General features: G+C 41.0%; 1 protein-coding gene across 2 annotated transcripts in view; it reads left to right on the plus strand.

Moving 5' to 3' along the window:
• CALCR (calcitonin receptor) overlaps window positions 1–21644 on the plus strand; it is a 140014-nt gene that overhangs the window by 77005 nt on the left and 41365 nt on the right. For both annotated transcript variants that reach the window (XM_035129172.2, XM_060280765.1), the window contains exons 4-7: window positions 1581–1691; window positions 10574–10686; window positions 12561–12652; window positions 15047–15173. In XM_035129172.2, the coding sequence (XP_034985063.1) occupies window positions 1581–1691; window positions 10574–10686; window positions 12561–12652; window positions 15047–15173 (443 nt within the window). The remainder of the gene's footprint in view (window positions 1–1580; window positions 1692–10573; window positions 10687–12560; window positions 12653–15046; window positions 15174–21644) is intronic.

Below are 21644 nucleotides of genomic sequence, written 5' to 3' on the forward strand. Positions count from 1 at the left end.
AAACTTAACACAACTACAAAGTTTTTTTTAAAAAAAATTATTGTTGTTTTCAAGTACAACAGTATCTGCCTTGGAATGTTTGCTTGTCTACAAGCAGATAAGTTCAATTTTCTTCCTTAATCATTGCCAAGTTCCTGTACCTTTTGTCATCTCCTAAAATCTACAAGCAGCCGTTATTCTGACTGTTAAAATGTTTCTTTATGAACTTTCAGAGAGGGAGCTGAGTTTGCTGCAAAGAGCTTTGTGGCACCTTGAAAACTAATAGATTTTATCATGGAAAAAGCTTTAAAGGAGTAGAGTCAACTTCAACAAATGCATAAAGTATTACCTCAAGTTACAGAATAATTATGTAACATGGTTTGGAGAAGGGGGTTGGAAAACTGCGTGAAGGAAATTATATGCAGAAAATACAGGCAGTGGCATTTACTTTATTTATTTATATACCACCCTTCATAGAAAGACCACATTATTTACATTATTCACAGTGGTCATTCACAAGAGCAGGTGCTGATGATGATAACATGGCGATTCTGACATTGGTAAGCTTCTTGACACATATAATGTGATTTAAAAAACAAAAAACCTTTGTCATGGTTCAAGCCATAGGTGATAGCACTGAACTTCTTGATGAATTGGGTTCCATGTTAGAGTCTCCCTTTTGATGGAGTTTGTATATATCACAGCAGAATGCAGAAATAAATACCCTATCTACGTGAATCTAATGCGCCGTCGAATCTAACGCACACATCGATTTTCAAAACCTTGAAACCAAAAAAGTATGGGCCATCAAATCTAATGCGCCCCCTAATTTTCGTGACATAATTTGGACAAAAAAGTTTTCGTTACCTTTGAGTAAATACGGTAGTCTGATAAGGCAGCTGGTTGAAAAGATAAAGAAACCTAAGGCATATTAATTATAGTAAGCTCACATGAAGCCAGCATGGAGTCCAGAGATTACCACTAACACATACTATGAACTTTCTGAGCGTGGAGCAGATAGAAGTAAAGCCCCCCCAAAAGCAATTTAAATGTCGACAAGCCATTACTAAGGAGGAATCCGTGAGGGGAGAATAGACTGCCTTTCTCTCTGTCACCCCCAACTGGGTCATGTAACTGATTGCAAGTGTTGTAGCTTAAATCCCAACACATTTTGAAGTTACAGGCACAGATACAACATGTGTATCTATTCTACACCTCTCAGTTTTCATGCATCTGATGAAGTGGCCTCAGCCCCAAAGCTTCCAGCGTGAACTTGTCTTTCATGAGATTGTTCTAAGGATGAAATTAGGTGTGCCCAAGTCATATTCTTGGAGTCTTAACTACCTTACAGTGTTGTAAAGAGGATAAAAAACAGGTAATCCCCACGGGTGCTATCCTAACCTTTTTGGAGAAAAGGCAGGATACAACGTGAGAAGTACGAATGAGTAATATGGTGCTTCCAAGTTTAAAAACACTAGCAGCACAAGAGGTTTCTGTGAATCTTACAAACATTTAACAAAGAAAGAAAGAAGAGACGGTCGGTGGTTTCCCCACCATCACCACCTTTAAATAATACAGCTTGATTCTTTCTGAATTTCTAGGACTATTCTGTAACCGGACATGGGATGGATGGCTTTGTTGGGATGACACGCCTGCTGGAGAATTTGCGGATCAAAATTGCCCTGATTATTTCCCAGACTTTGATCCAACTGGTAGAGTGTCTACTTTTATCTTCATTGAATGCATTTAGCGTTTGAAAGTGAAAGGGGAATGCTATCCAAAATAACAGTGGTGTTATAACTTTTAAAAATTGACTATAATACAGTTGTACCTTGGATCTCGAATGCCTTGGCTCCCAAAGAAAGCGGCTCCCGAACGTCGCAAACCCGGAAGTGAGTGTTCCGGTTTTCGAACGTTCTTTTGCAAGCTGAACATCTGATGGGGCTTCCGCGGCTTCCGATTGGCCACGCTTTGGTTTTGGTTTTCAAATGTTTTGGAAATCGAATAGACTTCCAGAATGGATTCCGTTCGACTTCCAAGGTATGACTGTAATTAACATATATTCATAACTTTCCTGAGCTGCCTGCCTACCAACTCAGTGCCCGGGCAAATTGCTTTGCTTTATAGTACCCTGTTTCTCATATTTTAAGACATACCCATAAAATAAGCCATAGCAGGATTTTTAAGCATTCAAGGAATATAAGCCATACCCCGAAAATAAGACATAGTGATAGGTGCAGCAGCAATGCCGGCTGCGGCAGGAGGAGGAGGAAAAAATTAAGACATCCCTTGAAAATAAGCCATAGTGTGTTTTTTTGAGGAAAAAATGAATATAAGACATGTCTTATAATATGAGAAACACGGTATATTGTCTGACTTATCCATGCCTTCCCTTGAAACCAGCATAATGAAAGTGGCACTGTTTGTTTTTATATGCTGGCCTGCTTTTTATAATCATTCCATTTTTAGGCGTAGTGATCTGAACAGCAGCTGCTAAAGAGCTGGTTCGTTTTTGTAAAATGCATGTCGTTATTCCCAGGGTCTCTCTCCTATATTTTACAGTCCAAGACAGATTTTTAAATAGTTCTTGGAAGAACAGAAGCAAAAAAGAAAAAGAAAACTACTTATTTATTAAGTCACAGATGCCTATTTCCCCATATTGCTCCATGAGTCATTCATTGAGATACATATAACCAATTACATAGATTCTAGAACCTTTGAAAAACATGTGGGTGTGGACAGATAGATGCATAAAAAAACAGCGAGAGTATGGAGTAGTGGTTAGAGTGTTAGGCTAGGACCCAGGAGACCAGGGTTCAAATCCCTGCTGAGCCATCAGATTCACTGGGTGACTTTGGGCTAGTCACAGTCTCTTAGCCCTAACCTACCTCACTGGGTTGTTCTGGGGATAAAATGGGAAGAGAAACATGTATGCCACCCTGAGCTCCTTGAACAAAAGATGGAAATCTGAAATTAGCATTGCAAGGGGAAAGTCTGTATGGTTTTTCAGTGTTGCTACTATGTTCTGTCTGGGGCCTCGCATTCATTGGGAACGTAAATGCCTCCACTGACATAGCCTGAAACGCCAGCTGGGGGGAGGAGGGGAAGAGCAGCAATACTATGACCAAAACCAAATGAAATCAATGATTTTGATTATTAGCAGTTCTGTAGAGCTGGACAGCAAATATGGTACCCTCTGATTGGCCATGTTGGCTGGGGTTGATGGGAGTCCTAAAACATCTGGATGGCACCACAGTGGCTACCCCTAAAGTAGGGAATTTGTAACAGTTTCAACTTGTCATGCAGAAACTGAACCAACACCCCCCCCCAAAAGACAACCATTGCAGATCCAAACATCTTCTTTTGTGTGTGTGTGATGGATGAGAAATTTGATTCAGTTTTGCATTTTAAGCTGAACTTACCAAATTTGCATTTTTTTAAAAAAAACGTTGAGCAAACCAAAACATAGCTATTCTTTGAAATTCTCACTCATCCAAATTCTCAGGGGAGTAAAAGTACAGTGGACCCTCTGGATACAAATGTAATTTGTTCCGGGGGTCCATACGCACCCCGAAAAATCCGTAAGCAGAGGCGCTGCTTCTGCACACATGTGTGGTGTGATAGAGCGTTTCTACACATGCGTGTGTGTGAAACCCAGAAGAATACACTTCCGGGTTTGCCGCATTCGCAACCCAAAAGTTTCGTTACCCAAAGGTAACATAACCCGAGGGTCCACTGTATACAAAAATGCATGTACTGTGTACTTACCACATGTACTGTGGTAAGGTATGCATACAGGAATGTGCATATTAGTGAAAATAACATTCAAGAATGTATTATGTATGGGGAAAGAAAGAAGCTTCCACCTAAACATTAGGAAGAACTTGCTGACAGTAAGAGCTGTTTGACAGTGGAATTTGCTGCCAAGAAGTGTGGTGGAGTCTCCTTCTTTGGAGGTCTTTAAGCGGAGGCTTGACAGCCATATGTCAAGAATACTTTGATGGTGTTTCCTGCTTGGCAGAGGGTTGGACTGGATGGCCCTTGTGGTCTCTTCCAACTCTGTGATTCTATGAAATTGTTTTACAAAAATAAGAATATTAGGCAAAATTTCATATAAAAATGTATATATTAGAAGAAATTAGCACTAAAATACTGACAAGCTTTCATGAGGACTTAAAAAAAGGAAACTGGTGTAGAAATGTGGAGATAAGATTCGTGAAGATTCATAAGATTGGTAAAATGAGAAACATTTTACCCATCCCTAACTCCCTATACGCACCTGTGGATGAATAGATAGATGGATACTGTAGATGACAGATATTTGTTTTTCAATAATTGTCAGCATTTTCCTTCTTTTTAGTTTAGTAACACTTATTTAGATTCTGGGGTCTACCTGTATTATGCATCTATCAATTACAAAGCATTTTTCAACGCCTTACGCTTTTCCATGCACATGTGCACACATGCCCAATGTGCTCTCTGTTCCCCTGCATTTTCTCCCTTTGGCACTGTTCCCTTCCTTCCCTGGCCTGCTCATTAACTTTTGTTTCAAGTGGAGAGGCTTCCCTGCAGGTCAGTTTATCAGGTTTCACAGGCACAGAACACAGTTGCTGGGCAAGTTAGCGTATAGCTAGAAATGGACTTCACAGACGGCTGATCTTCACTGGACGATTTAATCAAAAGTGGGTGAATTGGGGAAACCTGAAGGTGGTCATCGCTTGATGGTGCAGGTTTCACTGTACCGAAGAGAAATGTGTTAGGTACTGATGCACAGGTCTTCAACTCCAATTTGTTTGTGCTCTTGGGGGGGGGGGAATCATAGATTTCAAGACGTGTGTTTCTATGGTTTCCTGCTTTTCATAACTAAAAACTTTTCAGGGCATTCTCCATCATAGCTTGGATGTGCTGTGTGTTAAATTAGTGAGATCTAGGGGCATTTTCACAGAGAAACACCTCCCCCCCAAGATCTGCATTGTATAGATCTGCATTGACTAATTATAATCAAAGTGGTGCCCCTACCAATTAGTGTAGACCAGGCACGTCCAACAGGTAGATCGTGATCTACCGGTACATCACTGGACGTCTGTGGTAGATCACTGGTAGATCACTGACTCGCCCCAAAGATGCTCAACAACTTTGGCTCCCCTAAAAAATGCTCAACATTTTAGCCCTTCACCCCCCCAAAAAAAGAGGGCTTTCCTCCCACCTCAGAAAAGCTCAACAACCCTGACCTGAACCCTAAAAATGGGCCTTCCTCCTTCCTAAAAAATCTCAACAACTTTGACCTGAACCCCTAAAAACGGGGCTTTTGTCCTCCCTAAAAAAGCTTAACAACTTTGACCCAAACCCCCCAAAAGGGGGTAGATCACTGCCAGTTTTTAACTCTGTGAGTAGATCGCAGTCTCTTTGGAGTTGGCCACTCCTGGTGTAGACAATACTGAGCCAGATGGACCAGTGACAGCTTCCTGTGGTCCCATGTCTTAAATTTTCTGGCAACTCTCACACCCACCTTGGTTGTTATGAAATTAATGACGGTGTAGGGTTTTTTCCTTTTTTTGTCTGTGTTGTAGACATTCTGTACTACAGGTGTACCTTGGTCGTCGAACGCCTTGATACTTGTACGTTTCGGCTCCCAAATGATCGAAACCTGGAAGTGAGTGTTCCGGTTTTCAAATGATTTTTTGGGAAGCTGAACATCCGATGCGGCTTTCGCTATTGTTTCCTGCGTGCCTGTGCAATCGGAGGCCAATCGGAAGCCGCGCCTTGGTTTCCAAATGTTATGGAAGTCGAATGGACTTCCGGAACACATTCCATTTGAAAATCAAGGTACTACTGTACTTGAAATATTCTCTTCCACGTGTACTCTCTCACTTCAAATATTTTATTATGGAACATAACTAAACATCAAGATACTCCAGGACTATCCTTTCAGAAGGGAGAACAGCATGCAGATCTGCTACAGCCCGTCACAAGGGTGATATTCCTAGGGCACAAGAGAGAGTAATACAATACAGCATTATTTCTTTATTTAATTTGTTAGTTGGTTTATCTTGCCCAGGGCAACCCAAAGTGACTTACAACCAAACAACCAGCCCCAACAAAGATACATTAAATTCAAGGGAAAGAGAAATACACCCACTTTTAAAAGGCCACAGATAGTTAAAGAAGGTTTTTGCCAGGCACCTAAAGCTATGTAGTGAAGGCACTATGTAGTGAAGTATTTCAGTCCTGAGCAGTTTAAGGCTTTATAGGTCAAAACCAGTACTTTGACTTGGGCCCAGAAACTAATTGGCATCCAGTGTGGTCAGGCCAGGATGGGTGTCATATGCTCACACCGTCTTGTCCCAGTGAGCAACCTGGCCACTGAATTCTGCACCAGCTGAAGTTTCCAAGCAGTCTTCAGAGTCAACCCCGCATTCATGCAGTCATTCCTTCATATTTAGAACCTGTCCCCACATCGTAGCTACTTTTACATTTATGGTTGCTTAGCCTATCGCAAAAACGTAACTAAAGATCAAGCAAAGAGTTAAAGTCAAAACCCCAAATCCATGCAGGAAAATCAGTGTTGTCCAATGGCTGAAATTTTAGTGGGGGTGGAAAATGAGGGAGTCCTGCTCATCAGTTTATCACCCCTCTCAGCCAAAACACATGCCAGAATCAAGGAAGAAGCACCCAAGGTTTTCCAAACTATTCATTTTTTCCTCGCATGGGCCTGGTTTGGGGTGATGTTCATCTTGTATCGAACATGCTAGCTAATCCGGTGCCCTCCAGTTGTTGTTCTTAGAATCATAGAACTGTAGATTTGCAAGGGACTCCAATGGGTTTCTAGTCCAACCTCCTGAAATGCAGTTATCACAGCTAAAGAATCCCCGTCAGGTGGCCACCCAACCTCTGTTTAAAGACCTGCAGTGATGGAGAGTCTGCCACCTTCCGAGGTAGCACATTCTACTGTGGAACATCTCTTACTGTCAGCAACAACTCGTTGACCATGCTGATTGAAGCTGGTGGGAGATAATAATAATAATAATAATAATAATAATAATAATAATAATAATAATAATTTATTATTTATAACCCGCCCATCTGTCCGGGTCTCCCCAGCCACTCTGGGCGGCTTCCAACAGAAGAATAAAACACAATAATCTACTAAACATTAAAAGCCTCCCTGAACAGGGCTGCCTTCAGGTGTCTCCTAAAAGTCTCCCTGTTTTTAACCATTTTCTATGCCCCCACTGCCCAGCACATGGGTCATCAAACATAGCAAAACTAAACTGGAGGTATGAAATTAGTCGTGGAGTTCTGCAGATTCTCACCCACCCAGTTGTGACCCTAAATGTCTGGCAGGGCTGGGAATGATCAAAACTGGGAATTATCAACAAATGTCTTAGGTTAGTTCGGATCAGGAGTAGGGAAATTATCTCTCCCTACAACCCTCTCCCAAAGCAGTCATAGTTCAAGGCTGCAACTTCAAGCCCTTTATTGCCTAGTCCTGGCATAGACCCATGACCTCCTTTCCCACAGAAGAAACAACAACAATATTAGAAGTAGACAGTTTAACACAAATGTGCATACTGCCCCCACCAGACTTCCTTTCTACACAGTTGTATTGGGACAAATCTTCCATATTGAGGTAGTTAAAGTTATCTTATAGCTCCTTATTATAGTGCTACAGAGCAGTGGGTTGTCAGGGCAAATTTCCTCTGATTGATTATCCTTGCTCATTGCCAATGAGACAGGCTTGTTGAATAGGATCTGGGGAAAAGAGATATACTGCTTAGGCTTCATAATTACTAGACCAAAGATTTCCCCCCTCCCTCCTCCACCCACCCCCTAGAGTCACAGGCATTTTCAAAGTGGCTGAAACAATATACCTCTCCAGCCACTGGAAGAGGAAAAAAATTATGTTGTTAATGTAATGATCCCTTGGATAACAGTGCGAGGACATTTAGGTGAAATGTTGGTACATACTGTTCTATCGCATAGTCACCTTTAATCTCTGTTTAAGACTTCAGATGCTTTCCAGCCCTAGATAGTATCTGGCAACAGATGCGATGGAGGAGATAGGAGGAAAAGCAAGTCTAGGATGATCTGCAAGTTAAATGGATAGGCAGCCGAAAGACAATGTTCTTTTCATTTCTTGTGTTTTGCCTGGGCACGTATTCGCATTTGAACACGGGATCCGTAGAGCTGTTGTGCTGGAGCTGTAGTTAATCCAAAAGACTTTTCCTTTGGACTGCTTGGAGTGTGCTTATTCCAAGTGTTTCTATATAAAGTTGTGTTCCTGGTCATAGGAAGAGAACACGTCTCCCTCAGTTTTTGGCTCGCTTCTTTCGTTATAAGCGGAGGATACGCTCATGAAAATGAAATGAAACCAACCCAATTTTTAGATGGGAAAAAATGATAGAATCAAACAATTCTACCCAAACTTGAACTGCTCTTAATAGGTTAGTTGGTAATAATAATAATAATAATAATAATAATAATAATAATAATAAACAGGTTAGTTAGTTGGTGTGACTGCTGGATAGTGTTATGTGAGGTATTGCAATGTGCTACTCTTAACAATTCCCGTTGAAATTGATGTGATCTGTAAAGATGAGCAAAGCTACGTAAATACTTAGACTCATGAAATTACGAGAGTGTAAAGAACCCAAAGGTGTTTTTTTTAAAGCTATTAAAGTTACACACCCACACCCATGCACACTCATAAATTGCCTAGAAAATAACCCAGTGTGTTTCATTTATTTATTCATTTATTACGCTTGTATCCTCCCTCACCTCCAAGGAGCTCCAAGTGCCTTTCCTTTCCGTCACACCAAGCCTATTAAGATTGGTTAAGCTAAGAGAAGGTGACTGGCTCATGGTCACTGAGTAAACGTCATGTGCCAGTGGCAGCTTGAACGAACCTAGGTCTTCCCAATTCTAGTCTAGCACTATAATCGTTAAGCCACACATCTTATATTTTCTGCCTGGTTAGGTTTACGAGAAAGGACACATAGCCCTAACACAGATCTCGGCACTATAAAACCGCCTGCAGTTAATGCAGATAATTATCAACCACAAAAGCAAATTAAAAGTATTAAATATTAAAATATTATTTAAATGTTTTATATACCAAAAACTTTTCCAAGAACACTGGCCCACCAGAGCTCTGGGCCTTGTTCTGTGTGCATACGGAACAAAATAATACTAGACAAGTTTATATTCCTGTTCTGCAGGTGAATTTCTGTTCTGGGAGTATTTTAATAAATAGTTCCGACTGTTTTAATAAATAGTCCTGGGGAATCAAATGGAGTGGCTTAGTATTCAGGATGCATTCATTGCCTACATAATACGTATTAAACTCAAATGTCAATTGCATATTATGATTTCTGAGGGAAATCAGGACCCATCTACCTTACAATTTCATACGGTGCTTGTTACTAGAGTTATTAAATACATATTTCTAAGGTTATATCATCCTAAATTCCTTTATGCAGAAACAGCCCTTAACTGCTTCAGTAGCTTTCAACAGCTGGTATAATTCCACCCCCTCCTGACGCCATATTTCCTCACCCACCTCCTCTTAATTCTTTTAATATATAGATGGCATTTAACACTTGTAAGACTCAGTTATATAGATAAAGTATCCACTTTGGCATGCTGGATAGGGTGCAAGGTAATTGGCACAACTTTTCATATGTGATGGACATGTGAATTAGTGCCACCATTTGGGGAAAGGGTATTTACAGAAATAAGCAAAATCAGGAACCAAGATGTAATCTATGCCTAGGTTTATTAACAATCTTCAAAGATACCCAAATAATTAGACAAGGAACTTGTCGCTTTTCTTTTGGTAACAGCACAATTACCTATAGCAAAAAATGAAAGGATTTGATTGCCTTTACAGTGGTACCTCGGGTTACAGACGCTTCAGGTTACAGACACTTCAGGTTACAAACTCCGCTAACCCAGAAATAGTACCTCGGGTTAAGAACTTTGCTTCAGGATGAGAACAGAAATCATGCCACGGCAGCGCAGCGACAGCGGGAGGCCCCATTAGCTAAAGTGGTACCTCAGGTTAAGAACAGTTTCAGGTTAAGAATGGACATCCAGAATGAATTAAGTTCTTAACCAGAGGTACCACTGTATATCACACGATGGAAACAGAACGTATGGGCAATTGCTTTATCTGAGAAACTAACTAAGAGATTTCATGCCTTGAATGACATATCTGATACGGATGATTTTGTTGAAATATGGCACCCCTTTATAAAATACTCAAATGGACGTTCTGATGACTGGCACCCACCAAGCCACCAACTACACAAAGATTTATGGGACAATTTGACACATTAGTCTTCTGATTTTGGGAGGGTGGGGTGGGGGGGTGGAATGGGGCTAAATCAATTATATACCGGTAGTTAATGCTTACCTTTTTCCTGAAAATTAGCACACTATTTATAAAATCAAAAATCGAAGAAAAAGAATAAATAGATCGGCTTTATTTTAAATATCACCTAAAATTATTGAAATGCGCCAGAACTAACATGGTTTGGTATCTGGGCATAGGGTACTAGTATGAATTACAAACTCTTGCCTTTTTAATTCACAGAAACAGCAACAAAATACTGTGACAAGACTGGAACCTGGTTTCGGCATCCTGAAAGTAATCGAACCTGGTCCAACTACACACGGTGCAATTCCTTCACAAATGAAAAACGTAAGGTAGGCTTCTAAAGTTTGATGCAACGGCTGCCGCTATCCAAATTTGACTCCTACACGTTTGCTGCCTACGATTTAGGATGCAATATAAAATAGTGCTAGCCCCTTCCCTATGTTTCAGGTGCCATAGGCCTCAGGGACACATTCTACGCACTAGGTAGCTATTGTTTAAAATTAAAGTGGGTACTTAACTGTGGATGCCAAGGGCAAATCCCTGTACTATCCAGGCAGAGAGAGTCTTGAGCAAGCCCACTCTATTTTTCTCAGCTTTGGAATATGCCGGGTGTGGGGAGGGGGGGTTGTTTTGTAATGTAGCCCGTTTCTCAACTTTGCCATCCGTACGATATGAGATGATAAATTTACACTCCTGGATTTGATCACAATAAACTCTTGTCACATTGGCACTGATGCTGCACATTTTCCTGCAAATTAAAACAACGTTGTTTACCAAAGCAACATGGCCATACAGGTCCGTGCTGCCATTTTGCAACTGAATATCAAATGGCTTATCTGATTTATTTCGGCTGTTGAGTAGACCAGTTGAGTAGATATAGGCCATAACAGGGGCCCACTGTGCCTCTTGCCATTGGCAGCTGCCTGGATCACCTGCTGATTCATCCAACCCTGCTGATAATATTGTAGTTATTATAAGGTATGGAAAAGCTGGTTATGGCAGTAGATAGAGCAGAAAGGGCTACGAGCTTCCACCACTGAGCACCACTTCATGTGGGAGGAAGCACCAAGGCGATGTGCTAGACAAGTCTACCTGCTCAGTAGCCATGTATCTACCTAGCACTGTGTGTTGGGGTAGCAGCTCCAGGATCTCTGCCACCACCTAGTGCCAGCCTCCAGAATGGCACTCGGCAGTGGAAGCTTGTTGCCCATCACTGGATAGGGAATAATCCTTCCCGCGCCCCCTTTTTTTCCCATTCTGTAAACTTGTAGGCTGCTGTTGGTTAGAGGACTTTTCCATTTTGTTTGTGACATTTAGACCCAGCTGTGGCCTAATACTCAGTACATAATTCTGTGGAAAAGTCTTAATTAGATTGATAAATATGGCTTTTAATATTCTAATGAAATCTGTGTCCCTTTGTAAGAAGAAGTAATGATATACTGTTCTCGGCGAGAAGTCTGGCAATCATTTATCCTAAATGCAGAGACAAATAAAATAGAAATCATGTGCAGTAGAGCATCAAAATATTCCAGGCATCTGAAACCATCTGCAATTTATCGGGGTGTGTGTGTGTGTGTGTGTGTGTGAGAAAGACAGAGATCCCTTTGTAGAAAAAGAATTTCTGTTTCCTCTGTGGTTTTCAATTATTTTGTTTCAATGAGAGTGGCTGAAACAAATTCTTCCAGCTTCAACATGATTATATGAAGAATGACTAGAGTCCCAGTAGTTGTCAGGCACCTTCCCCCCCCCCCCCCGCCCCCGAAGTACCTTGAGTGAAGCAGGAAGCATTTTCCTCAGTTCACTTGGCTTCATGATCAGCCACATCATCCTTCAAAAGTGTACTGTACCATGCTTATAGCTATCAGTACCATAATATAGGGGTTTATTTTAGTAATATAAAGTTTGTATGTTTTGATCCATTTCCTTCCAAAATGTTACAGAATTCTGTAACAATTCATGATGGGATAAGGCTCAGAAATGAATATGAAGGGACGTGTTCTTCCTGACCCATGACTACATATGGTCTTATAGCTCTTTAACTAAATCATGTACATTTAAATCTTCGACACGTGGAGGGATGTCAACTTTAACATTTTTCAAATGAGAATATACATTGAGAATATACATATCTAATATCTGTGTCTCCAAAGGATGTCTAAGCAAACAAAGATATTGCTATTTGCTGCTTCTTTTTAAATTTCAGATGGTATTCATCCTTTACTATATGACTATAGTAGGACATGCTTTGTCTATAACCTCCCTGTTGATTTCCTTGGGAATCTTCTTCTATTTCAAGTAAGTGTTCTTTTCTTTCTTTTCTTCAATGACTTCTTTTCTTCAACGACAGCAACCAGTCATCCTCAGTTCCATGCAATGCTCATTAGTCTACAGTGACTGGAAATAACCTTATTCAAATTCCATTTTGTTCCATCCCACTGAATGTACAGCACCTTGCCTACCTGAAATTATGCAAAAAAATTCAAAACAGACAAATTCTGATGTGCTATTCTGTGTAACTGAAGATTGCCTACTGCTTTGCTTACCAAAGTAGATCTACAGCACCACCCTGTGCATGTTTACTTGGAAGTAAATCCCACTGTACTCTGTACTTCCAGGTTACATATGTCTAGCTCAAATCAATTATCTTACCTGTTGTAAACTGCACAAGCAGAATGGAGACACAGTGAACCTAAAACTTGCATTCTCCCCCGCTCCCCACACTTCCTTCTCTTGCAAGTCTGGTCGGAGGACTTTGACAGTGTTTCTTTTCAGTTTCTCTGAATCTCAGCTTGTCATGCTGCCTAGATCAGGAATCATGTTTTATTCCTAACAATCATGTTTTATTCCTAACAATGATTAGTTTCAAAATAATCCATTCTGAAATAATTTGTTATGAAGCTTACTGGTTTGGGATGAATTGCAATTCCTTGTTCCAACAGACACAACAAGCCAAGATTCAAGGAAACTGAAATTAAACTCTGCCAAAATCCTCCTCCCAGCTGCAAAAGAGGAAGAGAGGGGAGAGTACATGAGCCCAAAAGTCTCAGTTCTGTTTCACTAAACCATGGTTTCGTGTGATGTACAGATGCAACCGGCCATTCCATTCATGCACAACATGGAATGCAGTTATAGTGCTTCAGTTTATTATTCTTAAATAATTCTCTCCTGCTCTAAATGGGGTCTAAATAAAAAGGTCTCCTCCAAATTTACTAGCCTATTAGCAGGTATCTAATTTGTGTGGAGCATTTCAGTGATTTGAGGAGGGAAAAATTCACTGCAGTGTTCAGGGGCTACTCACCCATGGTTGCAGGCACGGTGTTTTCTTCTTAATGTTTTCTTAAACAACAAAAACAGTATTCTTTTACTGCCTCCACAAACAGCATACAGTCCTAAACATAGGACTTATTTTGATCATTGGGCTAAAAGGTGGCTCACTACTTGTCTGCTAAGTTTGCTCCTCTGATGGAACTTGCTTCATAGTTTGTGAGAATAATAGTCTGGATATTTGTACGTTCCAGACTTGCCTCTGTCCCTCCACTTTCTGGTAAGCAACAGCAATTCACCTGCTCAGAAGCTAGCATAACATTTCCTCCCACCTGTTAGCCACTTCTGGTATATTCCTGTTCATGCTTTCTGCAGTCATTACAGAAATGAATGGCCTGAGCATGAATAAGAAAGGGCTTGGGTATGTGCCCCAATAGTCTATTTACAGAAATAGGAAGCAGAGGATAGAATTAAATGATCATAATGGAAGGAAGTCAGCAGCTTCTATTTAGTGTACTGAATGATCTGCAGTCAGGATTGAGCAGTGAGTTGCCAAGTTGGGTGAACAGGGTGGGTACCCCAAATTATTTAGGCTAGCAACTTCCAATGCAGGTTGTAAAGAACTTCAGAAGAAACTCTTCACGCTGGGATGAATGGGCAACAAAAACAGCAGATGAAATTCAGTGTAAGCAATTCTATCACTTTGTCCACATTCTAGTATACGCGTAGGAGCTTTTGTTTGTTTTTTCTACTATCCCAACTACTGATGGCCAGTTCAAACATACAATAGCACTGCTGTTCTCTGTGTCAATGAGTCTGGTGATTTAATGACACAATAATTTGTGATTAGTTCAAGTAAAATTTTGGCTTTAGAGTGTGGAAATCTTGAAAAATAGGTCACTTCCTTGATTATGTTGGCCACAATCAAGCAGGAAATAAGTCTCTCATTCTTGTGGGATCCAAGAAGGAATAAAAACCATGCAGAATATGAATACAAATCTCCCTGACATCCAGGGAAATTCCAGGTTAAAATTCCTTGCTTAGTTGATTACCCATTCCTACGGCATTATGTAATTTCCATCTAAGTGTTCTGAAGAACATCTCCTTATAGAATACCTCATTTGCTGTTTGCAATTTGTACATACACAAAAATGTCACTTGGTATCAGGGCACTTTTCTGCCTGTACGGTTTGAGCCTATAGGGTTCAGACAGAAAGCAAGTTTGAGAGGTCCTTTAAGTGTGATTTGGAAAGCATGTGTCTTTAAGCAAAATGTTTAGCTCCCATTGGTTCATTGCCAGCCATGGGTTTCCAACTGCCTGTTGCCAGATTGCATTCTTCAGAAAAAAATTGCCAGCATGTGCTTGTTAAAAAGTGACATAAGAATCAAAACACTAATTTACAATTTGTGGTGTGTATCTTTCAGGAGCCTCAGCTGTCAAAGGATAACACTGCACAAGAATTTGTTTCTTTCTTACGTTCTTAATTCTGTGTTTACACTCGCCCACCTCATTGCAGTAGTGTCTGATCGAGACCTGGTAAAAAAGGATCCAGTGAGTATTATTTCCTTTACATTGCTAGGTGGAGAATCTGTTACGAACAGGAGGGTTTTGAACTCTTGGATCTGAAAGCTAAGAGGACAAATGTCTTGCCATCACAAAATCTTCATGTTGCAAAGAATGTTGGGCTGATCCACAAAACAGCCTTGTATCAAATTTATCTGATTCCTTAACTCCTCACAGACCCCTAATGTCACTGTAACACCCCTTAAACCACTTCCACATCCCACGGAGGTGGTGTTGTGGGCTTGGCCCGACTGAACTCTCGCAATGGGGGCTGAGAGCTCAGCCCCCTCGCGAGGGGGGGGGGTTCCGCCTCCGTCATACCCGGGCTGGCTAATCGGGCCAGCCGGGAGGCGGGGCTTCCCCTCTTTTAAACTAAGACGGAGGCGGGGACTCAGCCTCTTTCGCCCCGGCTCCCCAGTGCGATCGGATCACTTATGTGCGATCGGATCACTACCGGTGCGATCGGTACCCCTTATGGAGTACATTTTCCTTAAGATGTCCTCCATGCTGTTGATTGGTGGTGAAATGTACTGGACATGGGTGAGAGACTCTTATTTGTCTTGCTAAAAGAGCCACATAAGGTCAGGTCATCTGCAGGAATTTTAGTGGTTCAGAAAGGAGAAAGAACACCTTAAATACAACCCGATCCAGTGCCTATCGACTTCCACTTAAGTCCCACTCAGTTCAGCGCAGCTTACTCCTAGGTAACTGTGCATAGGATTCCAGCCTTAGGCTACAATCCTTTATCCATTGGACTTCTGAGTAGAAATGTGGTGCTACTATCCATGCCACATATACCTGCTATTATGGCAGTTTGCTACTTAGTGCTCTATGCCGTCGGTCCCCTTTGCCACTTGACACATTCCCTTATAGGATAAAGCTGTTAGGTTTCTCATTTTTCCTAAGCCTTTCGTTTAAGCCAACAAATGTTTGTACATCTTTGTTAATGCACAGGCCAATGATTCATATTGAATTCACTAGAGGTTAATTTGTATCTCTGCATGTATTAAGCTACAGAAAATGTTATGTTTTAGAAGACATTTTCCTCCATTGAGAATTCTCTAAAAGTAGCTTGCCTTTGTTCCCAGCACCATGTTTCCACTTTGATGCAAATAGTTGGATCAAAGTACTTTTGATATTTGAAGATCAATATGCAAAGTAAAAATGAAGATATGCAAGGTAAAATGTGGTTTTGTTGTGAGAATCTTTTGTAAATTGCTTGAAGAGCCTCTTGGGGCTGCAAAGTGGGGTGTAAATATTCTAAATAAAGAGAATAATGTCAGGCTCCTGGCAGTAAATGGCATTTTAGGAAGGCAATTATTTCTGGATATATGCAACAACAAAAATCTCTAAAAGACTTTCTGCAGATGACCTATTTATTAGCATTCATCCTGATTTCCTTGCACAGAGTTTACACAGCAGTTAGATTGCTTCCAATATTTATTGAGCATTCACCTTCATTTACTTTTGGGGTGTTTATACATCTTCCTATCAATCCCTGGCATCTCCAGTTAAAAAGATCAGGTAGTGGGTGGCATGGATCCCTTTGCCTTGAGAACCAACCAGTGGGCCAGATCTTTAACTCTCCCACCCTCTTGTGAGTGAAGTTTGACAGGTTGGTGAGGCCACCCTCCTGCCTATTAGCTGATGCCATTATGACATGGTTGGTGAGGCTTGCAAAGTGCTGTGCAAGGGACCTGGCACAGGGCTTTGCAGCTGCTGCCAATCAGCACCTCATACTGTCAGAAAGTTCTTGATGTTTAATCAGAATCTGCTTTCTTGTAACTTGAATCCATTGGTTTGGGTTCTACCCTCTGGAGCAGGAGAAAACAAGCTTGCTCTATCCTCCATGTGACAGCCCTTTAGATATTTGAAGATGGCTATCGTATCTCGTCCCAGTCTCCTCCTTTACTAGGCTAAACATACCCAATTCCCTCAAACATTCCCCATAAGGCTGGGTTTCCAGACCCTTTATCACCCCACATTTGATATCACGTAGGGCAGATGGAGGCCTAGCAGGCCTCATGAGACCCACATGCTAGAGGTTCTCCACCACTGCCCTAGAGAACAACTGCTAGTCAGAGTAGACAATACTGGGCTAGATGGAGTAATAGTCTGACTAGGTATATCATGTAGCTTCCTGGGTTTCTAAGACGTAGCTTTGTTTTTTTTTGTTCTTTCCCCATATTTTATTTATTTGATTTTCTGATAACATTCCACATCAACAAAGCATCAACAAAAATGATACAACAACAAAAAACCTTTCCTTTCAAAGATTTTTAATAATCGACAAAAAATCAGAAAACATTCATTGACTTCCTCTCCTCTCCTCCCATGGTTCCTTTTGTGAAGTTTTATTGCCAATCCTCACACCTTTTAGCCCCTCTTTTCTTCATGTTTTCTTAGTTCACCCTGTCTATCGTGACCACTTTTATATACTTTAACTAGTGTCTTACTCTGCTGAAAAAATTACCATGCTGCCAGGTAAATTGTTGCTTATAATACTTTCCCATATATTCTGTAAATAGTATCCAGTCTTCTTTATATCGTACTTCGTTTTGATTTCTTATTCTAGTGGTCATTCCTGCTAACTCTGCATATTCTAACAGTTTAATATGCCAGTCTTCTTTTCTTGGCACTTTATCTGTTTTCCATTTTTGTGCTAATAATACTCAGCCGGCTGTTGTAGCATATAGAAACAAATTTCTTTCTCTTTTGGAAACTTCTGTAGTAATCAACCCCAACAGTAGTGCTACTGGGTTTTTAACAAAATATTCTAAAAACTTTTTAAAGTTCACTAGAAATCATTTCCCAATCATTTTAAATTATGCTACATGACCACCACATGTGGTAGAAGGTTCCTTTTATTGTTTTACACTTCTAACAGTTACCTTTTATTGATTTTGACATTTTTGCTAATCTGTTGAGTGTCAGATACCACCTATGCTGCATCTTCATAAACTTTTCTCTTAACGTATAGCATGCCGTAAATCTTACATTTACTTTCCACAGTTGTTCCCATGGTATAAAATCTATACATTTTTTATAATATTTTGGCCTTGGATCTTAGTATCTTCAAACTGTGAGGTCTTTCCAGCAAAACTGTATATTTTGTCTAACTTAATTTTTTCCCTTAACTGGTAATAACTTAACCAATCTGTCATTTGGTCTTTTATCTCTTCATATTCTTTCAGTTTGTATTCCTCCCCAGTGAGATTAAGAAGATCTCTACGTGTACTCCAGTTTGTTTCTGTGTTAATTTTTTTCCTTGAGAGGACTTCTGTCGGTGATAACCACAGCAGTGTTTTTCTTTCTAATAGGTTTTTATATTTTTCCCAAACTGTATAGAGGTTTTTTTTCCTGATTATATGGTTTTGAGAAGCTCATATATAATTGCCTTTCCATACCATAGACCTGGCATCCCCAAACTTCGGCCCTCCAGATGTTTTGGACTACAATTCCCATCTTCCCTGACCACTGGTCCTGTTAGCTAGGGATCATGGGAGTTGTAGGCCAAAACATCTGGAGGGCCGCAGTTTGGGGATGCCTGCCACAGACAGGCATGCCATCAAAATTTTAAATCATGCCATCCAAATAAAATGTAATCATCAATTTAAAATTTAAGACATAGCTTTGTTAATCCACAAAGAAGAACCTAAAGCTCAGAGCGTGTTATAAATTTCAGGCAAATATGATGGATTGCATCATTTCTCTGTTCCCACCCCTGCCAAAGAAGAGCAGTAATACATTGGTTAATTGATATACATTACCTTGAGTGAGCTTTGGACAGTCTTTCAGCCCAACCTACCTCACAGGGTTGTTGTGATGATAAAATGGGTAGCAGGAGAACCATGTACACCACTTTGAGCTCCTTAGAGGAAAGAAATGGAAATGTAAGAAATTAAATAAAACAGCGATAGGAATGGCAGGTGGACATTGATAACAGATGAGCTAATCATTACAATTAGTACCGGTATGTCATTGTAGCTCAATGGAGTTTTTTGTACAAAGAGGTGAGAATGCGAGGACAGAGAGACAGCGCTGCAGTTTGTCATGTTAAAGTGCAAAGGGAAATTTCTGTGTAATTTATGGAACAAAAGACAAAATTGAGTTTTCTCTATTACCTGAGGGTTCAGCTGAAATGAGTACACAGAAAATAAAGGGGAAGGACAGTGCTGTACAGACAGAAATATGTACTTCGTTTTTGTTTGTTTTTACTAGGTAAACGTTCACTTTTTCCAATTGAAATTCAGCAGGAAACTTTTGTTACACTGCCTCACAATGCTTTCGAGAACAGCCTTTTTTTATTTAAAAAAAACCTTTTCTCACAGCAAGGCTGAATCCTAGGCCCTTGAAAATAAACTGGAGATCTCAGTCTGAACTGCGTTTTTACTTCAGTGATTTAAAAACACCGTGGTGTTCTCCCTCCGCACCACCGACCCAACCCTGGACGTAGCTGAAGCCAAACATCTTGCAAGGAGCTTGTTGCAATTCCTAAAGGGCAGCCAGGGCCACTTCAAATACCTGAATAATTCAGGTGTGAATTTCTGACATAGTGCTGACCTGCAGTCTATTGGCAGAAACCTTCAGCAGACAGGGCTGAGAAGTGACCTTACTGTATCTTGAGAAATAGACAGGCATCTATAATAGATCACGGTGTACCTAGATTTCCCTCAGAGAAAGATAAAAAGAAGTTAAAGGTAATTGAAATTGATAGCATCTGTTGAAGGTTTTTAGACCTAGCTAGCCACAGCTAAGTCCTACCATGACCAGTGGAACAAATATGTACTGGTTTGGATATCCTGATAAGTGGAAGAGGTCTTGTTGGTAGTGCCGCAGCCCTCAGATAACTGGGGGGGGGGGGGTGCCGCAGCCCTCATCTTCAGGGGAGGCATTGGATCATAAAAGAGCTTTCTCTGTGCCAGCCCCAAAGCAGTGAACTCCTTCCCCATAGAGGTGCAACTGGGCCACCAGCCAAAGCTGATGGATAGCACTCGGTAACCTGAGCCAAGCAACAGCAGAGGATCCAGGAATGCCCACGAGTTGCATACTCACTCCTTTAGGGGGAGTGGGTAACCCCATCAAAAGGAGACCACCTCCCATCTATCCGGTGTAGGGAACCACCCACTAACAGTGCCTGAGTTTTATCTGGATTGAGCTTCAGTTTGTTGACTCTTATCTAGTTCATTACCGAAACAAGACAAGGGTCCACCACATCCACTGCCTCACCCTGTAGATGAAAAGGAGAAGTAGGGCTGTGTGTCGTCGGCATATTGCTGACCACATACTCCAAAACTCTGGATAATCCCACTCACCGGCTTCATGTAGATGTTAAACAGCACAGGGGATAAAATAGAACCCTGAGGAACCACACATTGGAGGCTCCATGGGGCTGAAGAGTGATCCTCAAGCACCAGCCTCCAAGGAGCAGCGGAACCACCACAAAGCATTGCCAACTCGGACAGTCACTCCAGACGGGCCCATAGCCAATGGTATTGAAAGCCACTGAGAAGTTGAGGAGGGACACATCCTCCCCACCAATCTCTCTCCCAACTGAGGCTGTCGTACTGGGTGATCACAGCAGTTTCTGTGCCAAAACTGGGCCTAAACTCCAATCGAAATGGATCTAGAAAACCAGTTTCCTCTTATAGCACCTGGATCCATGCATCTCTTTTAAGCGACTAGGTGTGGAGTACCATTTGCAAAGAGCTTTAAGACAGTACCTGCTTTGAAGTTTGCCTGACTACATTAACGCTTGTTACTTTGGCTAGGATTACAATGTCTAATGCACAACCGAGGACGTGTGCCTAGAATACTATGGTTCCTTCGATTCTAACCTCTAGGTAGCCTGACATGTAGTTTTTAACGCAAGCGTAATTAAACACCTCATGCAGGAGGCTAGTCCTGACTTAATTGACTTTTGACACTTAATTACATGCATGAGTCTAACTATCACAGGCACTAGCTTGATCTGGAAGTTAGGCTGTCTTGCACCCCCAAATTCATAACACATTTTTAGTTGTCCTCCTTGCAAATGGTGTTTTTGGTTGCATCTGTTTTGTACCTTTTAAAAAAATAGTTGAATGGTTTGTTGACTATTCTTTTTTATGGGATCTTAGTTTATGTAACCTGCCCAGTAGCCTTAGGGTGAAGGACGGCTAAGAAATGCTGTAAGAAAATTAGTCCTGACTAGTTTAAGTAATGTTGTTTTCCATTGGACACAACTGACGTTGTCTGGATCAGAGCCTTTTTCTGACTATTAATTTTCCATATACCTTCTGCTCACATTCATTTGTTTGATGAGCTTCATACAGATATATTTCCATCCCGCTCTTCAAAGTCCCCAAGTCAGGAAAGGTATCCAGCCATGCTGTTCTCAGCAAAAGCATTCTCTTGCCTCTGTGGCACGTCAGATAAGCTGAGCTAACCCTTATCACTCTCCCACTGCTTCTGAGAGCT

This window comes from Zootoca vivipara, chromosome 12, assembly GCF_963506605.1.
Source record: "Zootoca vivipara chromosome 12, rZooViv1.1, whole genome shotgun sequence".
In the NCBI taxonomy this organism is placed as follows: Eukaryota; Metazoa; Chordata; class Lepidosauria; order Squamata; family Lacertidae; genus Zootoca; species Zootoca vivipara.